This window comes from Artibeus jamaicensis, unplaced genomic scaffold (assembly GCF_021234435.1).
Source record: "Artibeus jamaicensis isolate MK-2021 breed Jamaican fruit bat unplaced genomic scaffold, CSHL_Jam_final contig_484, whole genome shotgun sequence".
Classification (NCBI taxonomy): Eukaryota; Metazoa; Chordata; class Mammalia; order Chiroptera; family Phyllostomidae; genus Artibeus; species Artibeus jamaicensis.
In genome coordinates, this window is record NW_026521859.1 from 11,447,645 (window position 1) to 11,457,142 (window position 9,498).

Here is a 9,498-nt window from a genome sequence, read left to right on the forward strand (position 1 = left end):
AACCCCTGACCTTCTCCTCCAACATCCTCCCACCCAGTCAATGGCCACCTCATCCACCCTGCTGCTCAATTTTAAACCTAATTTTTAAAGACATTGCTCTTCCTTTCTCCAAACATGCAATCGATCTCCAAAACTGTCCAGCTGCAACTGTTAAATCCATCTGCCTCTTTCAGTCCCAAGGTCCCCCGCCGTGGTCTAAATCACCGCAGTACCTCCTCAAGGTCAGCAGTCCCCTGCCTGCCCACCTCACCCGTCGCGCCCACCAGCCCAGTCCACTCACCGCCAGCCCTGCCTGCTGCACCAAGACCGAAGTCTTGTATTCTTGCATGCAGACCAGCACAGCATAGATGCCACCTTCCCTGGCAAAGAGTGGGCGCCACTCATGCTTGGTGATGAGCAAGTAGAGGAGGCGCAGGGCTAGCACCACCACCATCTTCTCTCCCACCTGGTTGGTCAGCAGCTCCACCAGCATCTTCACTAGCTTCTCTCTGGGGGGAAAGAAGTTGGAGTTTCTCACCCCAACAGCCACGCCCGACTCCCCGCCTAACCCTATATACCAAGTCCCAGCCCATCAGCGCCCACCCATTTCCAACCTGCTCCTCTTGCCTTAGCCTCACTCCTGACCCCTCTCCTCTGCAGTCTCTGCCTCTGGCTCCTCACCGCGTGAAGGAGTCAGTAGGGCCAAACGGCTGACTACGAACTCCAGCTCATCTTTTCAAATAAGTCTATAAATTCAATGTAATCTTAATCAAAATGCCTAAAAGGTTTTTTTTTAAGATTTTATTTATTTATTTTTATAGAGAGTGGAAGGGAGAAACAAAGAGAGGCAGAGAAACACCAATGAGTGGGAGAAACATCAATGGGTTGCCTCTCAGCCCACAACCCAGGCATGTGCCCTGACTGGGAATCGAACTGGCAACCCTTCGGCTTCCAGGCCGGCACTCAATTCACTGAGGCACACCAGTCCCAAAGGTGTTTTTGTTGTTTTTACAAAATATGACAGGCAGATTCAAGCCCAGGAAGAGAAAATATGCAAGGATGTTAAAAATGTTTGGAAAGAAAGAATGGTAGACTTGCCTAATAGTCATCAAAATATAAACTTCTAACGACTGAAACTCTAGAAATAATACAGGGGAGCCAAACAGATCAATAGATGAGAAGAGAGACAAGGGCAGCATCTTCAGCCAGTAAGGACAGGAAGGACCATTGCTGAATGCGACGTGGAGACACCTGGCTACCCATCTGAAAAAAGTAAAGCTGGCACTCTGCTTCACTACATCTGCAGAGCTAAATCACAAATATTTTTAAACAAATGCAAAAAGCAAAATCATAGATATTTTTAGGAAATATTTTTGTAGTCCTGAAATAGGACAGATCCTCTTAAGTAGGACACAAAATCTAGAAGCCATAAAAAGGCTAACAACGACATTAAATTCTAACACACGGCACAATAAAAGGCACGGTCCACACGCTAACAGATAAGCAACACGGCGGTTAGAGAGAGGGTCCAGTGGAAGGGCCAACCGGAAGGGAAGGAAGAAGTTCTTCCTGAGTCCCCAGGTCACCGTGAGCACAAGAGGGGGAAAAACCAGGACTGGCATCTCTCTCCACCGTGACAGAGATGCATTCTGAGCAGGTGGCCTATGAACTATAGAGTAAAGGAACACGAAAGGCCAGGGGCAGTGACGCACGCCTGTAGTCCCAGATACTCGGGAGGCTGAGGCTGGAGGACCGCTTGAGCCAGGAGTTCTGGGCTGCAGTGCGCTATGCCAGTGGGGTGTCTGCACTAAGTTTAGCATCAATATGGGATGGGGGGAGGGGTGGGTGGCCACCGGGTTGCCTAAGGAGGGGCGTACTGGCCCAGGTTGGAAACAGAGCAGGTCAAACTTCCATGCTGATCAGGAACACAAAAGGAGAAACTCTGAAAAAGAAGGCAAATAAAGGTACCAGGAAAGTTCTGTTTTTATCTGTCTTTTCTCATGTGCTTTATGATGGATTCAATGTGAGTCAAATACACTCTAAATACACATCCCCTTCTATATCCATGATTTCTTACAAACAGGTCAGCATATACAGATAACACATACAAACAGGCATAGGAATGTGAGTAGGGACGTTTACCAAAATGTTAACAGTGACTATCTCTGCACAAAGGGTTTTCAGATTTTTTTTACCTTCATAACTTTCTAATTTTTTACAGTGAGCAGGAATCATTTTATATTTAGAAAACAGTTAATATGATTTTGAAAAAAAAGGCAAGCAAAATATTTGAAATGTAAATAACAGATCAATATCCAGAATGCCTATATATCAGTTAAAAAAGACAAAGACCCAGTGAGAAAGCAGGCAAAGATTAAAAACAGAGTATTTATAGAAAAAAACACGCACAATGAAGGCACACATATATGCTTAACTTTATAGAGCCAAGAAATTAACACAAGGAGATACCAATCACTTAAAACTTTGCCAATCTGATAATTTTTAAAATATGCTCAAACCCAATGCTGACAGACAGGAGGGAAAGAGGTGCATCAGAACACTGGTATTTGAACTTGGGCATAATCACACTGCAGGGTCCTACGCAGAGGGAAGCTAATGAGGCGGCCACATGTGAACGACTGACATGGAGCACTCAGACATTCTGAGTGTGGGGGACACGGTGCAGAAAGGAAACAACGGAGTGTGAGTACATGCACCACCACACAGACTTGGGAAGTGCCCCGTATCCAAACACACTCATAAATGTAAACCTAGAGAAGGCCTGAAGGATACACGCCGGAGTGACGGTGGGGAAAGAACTTTAGCTTTTCATTCTACATTCTTTTTGATAGACTACGGGTCTTTTAAAATGAGAATGTATTTGTATGTTACTTATATAATTAAGAAGTAGTTTTTAAAAACTTTTAAAATAGAAAGAAAGTAGGGAAGGAGGAAAAAAGGGAAAAGAACAGGGAAAAAACTCAAGTTCTACAGACAAAGGGGCCTAGGTTTCAATCCTCACCCTGGCTTTCTGTCAGACTCGGGAGAGTTAACTTCTCTCAGCCTGTTTCCTCACCCTCACGACAGGGTAAGAATAGGAGCAAACCTTTCTCAGGTGGCAGGAGGACTTCGTTAGAGACTGCAGGTAAAACGTCAATCACAGAGCCTAGCAGAGAAGTGCTCCGACAACATCAGCATGATAACATTCTCCTCTCCAGTTCTGATGCTCCTCAGACTGACCTTCTTCCACCCCTACCCTTTCCACCTCTCCATCTCGCAGCTCCTTCACATCCTACCACTCCCCCGCCTCCCCAGCCTGACCCGAAACCTCTTCCCTCTCCACCACACCAACCTCAGGGCTCTGTCGGGACGGACCAGAGGGTGGTCTCGCTCAGTCACCTCCTCCACAGCGAGAGAGAGCGCGTAGAGCCCCGAAAGCTGCAGGTTTGTGTCCAAGCTGGATATCTGCACAGTAGCCACAGCAGCCGCCACCTGCTGATCCAGGGAACTGCGTGGACCTGGACCCCGCAAGGTACTGGCCATTTCTGGAATTGATGAGGGAAGGGCATTGGCTTAAGAAAATGTGGCACGTCCATGTTGGAAGTCCTGAAAGGTCAAGCCCAGTCATCCTAATGGCATTTTAATACACCACTCATTACTGCAGCGTGCATTCAGAACTCATCTGATTCTGTGTAAAGCATTTCACAGTCAAACAACGAAGGTGAAGATACTCTGGATACTGGGACTTTCTTTCCCAGGGATACTTAAGAAAGGGAGCCGTGACTGATTAGATATAATTAAGACCAAAGGAAAAATGGATATGTGCTTCCAAAGCATTTTCCTGTGCAAATGTGACCTTACTCCACCCTCTGCCCTAACTACCCACTTCTCTGAGGACCACCCAGGACTTTTTTCAACTTCCTTGCCCTCCCCTCCCAGCGCCTAACTTACCACTGGCTGCCTCCTTTATCTCCCGGGGCAGAGCCATCCCCTCAGTCACCAGAAGCTGGTTAAACAGCTGGGAATCACTCTGTGCCATGGGACGCTCAGTTTTCCCCTTGGCAGGCTCTGCCTCTGCTTTATGGGGCTCAGCTTTTGCTTTGGAGGACTTGGTCTCTTCCTTGGAGAACTTAGCCTTCGACTTGGACCCTCCTTCTGGATCCAGGGTACAGGAGTGACTTCGTGAAGAGGATGAGCCGCGCAGCGCATCGGGTCGCGGCCCATACTTGGTGTAGATGTGGGAGTTGAGTAGGTCCCTGAGGGCGCTCCCTTCAAACCGATTACCAAGAACCTGCAGCAGGCCCTCCGCCACTTCTCTGGGTACAGAGATTTCACCTAGGGGCTTCTCATCCCCAGTCTGTCAACAGAAGGAGGGGTACATTTCAGGAACGGGCAGACACAAAGGTTCTGGGGACAGTAAATGGAACGGTGGCCACCTCCTGCCATGCCCTGCACACCTTCTACATACCAGACCCTCAAAGTATTTGTCTCCTCCCCCAGCAGGGCCCCTCACACACCCTAACCTATAGCACCAGCTTCCTCCTAAGTACCCCTGTATCTAGAACTCCCTTGGACAATCCCACATCCAATCCCTCCTCTAACCCCACTACCAACTCTCTAGGTGTCTCAGGCCTGTATACCTCATCCAGGTTCTCCCGAAGACTCTGGAAAATCAGCTGCTGCTGACATATGTCCAGCTTCTTGATGAAGAAGAGCAGCTCCCACCACTCAGCCTGGGTAAGGTGTCCCAATTTCTCATTCTCCTGAGGCTCAGGCTGGAGATATGGCAAAGAGTACAGCCCATCCACAGGCTTCCAGTCCCAGGAGGGAAGTGCTGAGGATGCAGGCATAGGGGTCTCAGCACCCACCAGGGACAGAATGCATTTCTGAATCTCTGGGGCAGCAGCACCCAGTTAGGAGTGGCTTCATTCCAGCCAGTCCTCCTCTGTTCAGGGACGTACTGTCAATGACCCCTCCAAGGCTCACCTGTGCCCAACACAGCAGACCCTGACCCCTTCTCCACGGCTGCCGAAGCTGCGTCCTCAGCAGCTTCCTCACGGCCCAGGATCTCTAGCATGTGCCAGTGCACCCAGTAGGTGCGACCCATGGACTGCCAGAAGACCTGGTACAGAAGACAGAGGGAACAAGAACAGAGAGGGTTCGCCCTCCGAGCCTTGCGTTGGGCAGACTTGACCTGGGGCATACAGCCCTCCAACGCCCACCTGGCTAGGGCTGGGAAATAACAAAAGGCTCCCTTCTGCTATCAGGGAAGGCCCTGCCTCTCATCTCTTCCTAACCCCGACAGCGTCTGCTCCTATACTCCCTCCCGACCAACTCCACCAGTGAGTGTGTGTGTGCCTGTGTGTGTGTCTATCAGTTCTGCTTCCTGGGTGTGAGTCTCTCCTTGACCTCACAGCCCACCTACTCCTGCCAGATTTTCCCAGCTCCCTCGACAGGCCCCCTTTTAATTGCTGATCCCCCTCTCACCATTCTAATTCCCTTGGGTGGCCTGCCAGAGCCCCTAACTGTGTGCCTTCCAAAGAAGATCCTCGACAGTGTCCCACCACCATGCGCTGGCTCACCTGCACAGGGGGTACGCCACTGTTGCTCTGCCGGAACTCGCCTTCGTCCCCAGCACTGATCTCCTCGTAATCATCCAGCATCCGCACCTGCATCCCCGGCACCAGCGTCTGCTGCACATATTCGCCATAGCCACTGCGGCTAGAGAATTCATAACGCTGGCGGAAGGCCCGCCCTTGCTTTCTGGAGGTGGCAACAATGGGGGGAAGTAAAAGGCTAGGGCCTGCAATGCAGGGCTGAAAGATGGACCGGGATGGCCGGGGAGGTGACGTGCTCCTTTCGCTGAAGGTCTGGGTCCAGCCCATGTTCCGCACGAGCTCAGAGATGAGGTTACCCACAGCCATACTGAACTCCAGCTCCTGCTGCCCCCGGCTTTTCTCCCAGGCGAACTCCTCCCCTGGGGACAGGGAGCCTGGGGCTCCAGCCCCTGACTCTGGACTGTTGTTACTCAGCTGATCCAGCAGGGAAGTGACACACAGGTAGCGTTTCACCAGGGAGAAGAGCAGCTTTCCTGGGACCTGTAGGACACAGTCTGTGGTGTAGGCTCGTCTCCCAGCTTGAGCCCCTCTCCTTTCCCCTCAGTATCACCCTCATCCACATACCTATAGTTCTCAAACTATGATTATATAAGAAACGTACAAGGAGTGTCTTAAGACAGACAGATTCCTGGGTTCTAATCTCAAAAGTTCTAAGTGGGGAGGGGCATGAACCTTCATTTTTCACAATCTCCCCAGTTGGCTCTGGTGCTGATGCAGTCCTGAACCACATTTTCAGAAATGATGCTCGAGACCTCGAACAACACTGTCCCCACAGCCGCCAGAGTACCTGAGGCAGATGAATGCCCTCGAAGGCCATGCAGTGCTCCTCAGACGATGTGGTCTCTGCAAACAGCTCCAGTAAAGTATAGCGGCTGTCAAAATCCATGTGCTGCTCAATGCCATCTTGCTGGCTCAGTGACAGAAGGACGTGAGCCCGACTCCCTGCAATCCACACCCAATCCGTATCTTCTCCCCAATCCCCAACACTCTCCCTCTGCCTTTCCCAGACTCTCCATCCCCTTCACGAGGCTTTCACTTCTTTGTGACCCAGATTCACAGTAAGACATACATTTTATGTGGTAGTCTGACATACGTGTACACATCTGTAACTGAAATGTATATTGCATGCTACAAAACTTACCTTCATTACTACATACTAGTATTTTACGCTTTTAAAAAATGTGCTTATAACTCACCAAACTAGTTACACAACCAACTGATGACTCTCAACCCAGTTTAAAAATATAAACCTACACCATTCTCTTCTGTCACTGCACTGACAAAGAACAAGTAAACCAGAATCTAGATTTTATCCTGTATAGATTAATGAGTAACAGTCTATTAATCTGTATTTTCCTTTTGCATTGAATTGGTATTAGCGTTGGGACATCCTTCCTCTTTCTGTTCTTACTCTTTATGGCCCCATTCTATCCAGCGCTCTCCTTCCTCCCCAGGCTGTCTCTTACCGGCGTCGTGGGCTGCCAGAGCCTGCAGCATCTTGCCCGCACTCCGACGGATCTGAGGCTCAGGGTTGCACAACATGTGCATAAGCAGATCCAGGGCTCCTGTTTCCCTGAAGACCCCAGCGAGGGGTCTGATGCTGGCATAGGCGCTGAGCACGTGGATGGTGTGAAGCACAGCGGCTGGGAGGCTCGAGGTCCCACCTTCTGCCAGCTGCCTGGCAGCCCTCTGCACCAGTGCCCGTACATCAGCCTCCATCTCTCCCATTGACACATCATCCAGGCCTGGATCTCGGGGAAAGCTTCCTGAACCCCCAGCTGGTTCACACTGAGGTCCCTTAGACAGTGACCATTCACCTAACAGCGTGGGGCAGTTGGCGTAGACCTCGGGGGCTGACAGCCACATGAGGATGTGCTCTGCCTTGCCCTCTTCTACACCCACTCTACCCAATTCCCCACACTTCAGGACACTCCATCGGATCAGGTATTCAGGACTCCCATCGTGCCCAGGACGCTGTCGAATAAGTTCTTCAGGATATGCCTGCAGCCGGGGCCCCAAGGGCACCATGAGGTCCCCAGTGCGTTGTTCCCCCACCATCCAGACCTCCTGGGACACAGAGAAAGATAAAGGCAATATGGAAAAGGGAAAAGACTACACGGACAGGTGCAATCTTGAGACACAGACGGGGTGGGTGGTAATGGATAGGTTACATGATGAAATTTAGAGGCCAAATGGAAAGGCCAAGAAAAGGATAAAATAAATAACTTGAACATGTTTTGAGATTTATAAGAGAAGGAGGATAGAGTGAAAACACATGAGGATGAAATGAATAAGTTTAAGAAATGGAAGAGGTTATGTGAAAGATGAGGACAGGCCAGGTAACAAAAATCGTTAGCAGTTAAGTAGGACAGTCTGGGCAAAACGGCAGCGTGTCTGTAACCTCCACTTATTCTGTATGTATGGTGAGGGTCCAAGTTGGGTAGCTATAGATGAAGGCGGTAACCATGGAGGTGAAGGGTAGGGAATGAGGTCAGGAGATGGGGAGGGAGGTATCCGAGGGACAATATAGTGCAGATTTCCGAGTCAGATAAATGTGACTCCCAATTCTGGCGCACTGACTTACTCTGTAAGTAGTTTTGGACAAGTTAACTTAATGTTGAGCCTCAGTTTTCTCCTCTACAAGATGGTAATAATATTCACACCTAACTCATGAAGCTGTAAAAACTGAAGATCACCTCTATAAAGCACTTAGAACAGCTTCTAGACTAGCACACAGTGAGTGTTCAGTAAACATGATGTAATATTATTCTTAGGTGGATAAAGTAGGGGCAGTCCTCAGATAAATGGCACATCGTGAAGCCAGATTTTTTATAAAGAGGAGCGGGGTGATGGCTACACTAGTAATCAGAACACAGGTGTGATATAAAGTGGTGTGGGGGAAGCAGGGAGTGGCCAGAATAAGAATGTAAGGTAAACCAGGATGAAGGAAACGGTGCTCAGGACAGGAGCCATGTTGGGCTACAGGGATGGACAAGAATTTTAAAAAGCTGTGAAGAGGGGAAATTCAGGGTGTGGACCTCCGTGGAGGAAAGGGTCCATTACCAGGGGGCGGGGCAAGACTGGGAGGTAAGGAGTGACTTAGTGATGAACAACTGAGGAGCAGGGTGAAGTAGAACAATAGGATAGGCCTAAATTTGAGGGGATGTGTTAACTATCAGGAGCAATAAACTGAGGTGTGAAGGTGAGGTCTGGACGCGGGGATGAGACAGCAGGTAGGTGCAGGTAACAAGGTAAGGCCCAAGCTTGCAGAGGCGGTGCAGAAGGACAGAACCCGCACAGGTCTGGGGGATGGGGTGAGCGGGGGTGGGGTGAGCAGGAGGTGGGGTGAGCAGGGGCGGGTTGGGAGGGGGCACTCGGAGGAGACCGACAAAACAAGGCAAATTTGGGGGAACTCACACATCGTCAGCCCCACAGAAAGTGGATAAGGGACTGGGGAGGGACAGGGTAAGGATAGGGTTCGCGTGGAACTCTCCTCTCACCTCCCACTGCCCTGCTCTGCTGGAACACCACTGCCGGCCGGCTGATCCCGCCGTCCTGGCCCCGCCCCCTCAACAGCTCCCTTCCGGGTCACACAGCTAATGCAGGCCTCTCCGGGCTACGGGTCCCTTCGCGGCCCACTGCCGAGCATGCGTAGTAGCTACAAGCCGCTTGGTTGGGGGCGGTGGCGGGGCGTGCAGCCGCGGGAGCCTGCAATCACTGGCACGTTGCCCGGATCTTTGCGGAGGTGGGCAAACCTTCACAACCACACTCAACTTTGAGGCCCTCCCCTCCCCATCCCTGGGCCCGCCTTCCTCATCTCCCTGAAACCTAGCGACCCACCGTAGCGCTGCCCTTTGAGTTTTCACTAGATCACTTGACCATGAGTTTACTAAACCTCTCA

The 9,498-nt window shown here is 50.5% G+C and overlaps 1 protein-coding gene across 1 annotated transcript in view; it reads right to left on the bottom strand.

Annotated features, from left to right (window-relative positions):
* The window catches only part of CUL9 (cullin 9), a 39,463-nt gene extending 30,386 nt beyond the window's left edge, over positions 1 to 9,077 (bottom strand). Inside the window, exons 1-8 of the mRNA XM_053668305.1 lie at positions 7,064 to 9,077; positions 6,385 to 6,539; positions 5,562 to 6,077; positions 4,966 to 5,101; positions 4,620 to 4,813; positions 3,931 to 4,336; positions 3,332 to 3,524; positions 281 to 488 (exon numbers count right to left, since the gene is read on the bottom strand). Of these exons, the coding sequence (XP_053524280.1) occupies positions 281 to 488; positions 3,332 to 3,524; positions 3,931 to 4,336; positions 4,620 to 4,813; positions 4,966 to 5,101; positions 5,562 to 6,077; positions 6,385 to 6,539; positions 7,064 to 7,655 (2,400 nt within the window). The 5' untranslated portion in view covers positions 7,656 to 9,077. The remainder of the gene's footprint in view (positions 1 to 280; positions 489 to 3,331; positions 3,525 to 3,930; positions 4,337 to 4,619; positions 4,814 to 4,965; positions 5,102 to 5,561; positions 6,078 to 6,384; positions 6,540 to 7,063) is intronic.
* Positions 9,078 to 9,498: the final 421 nt, after the last annotated feature.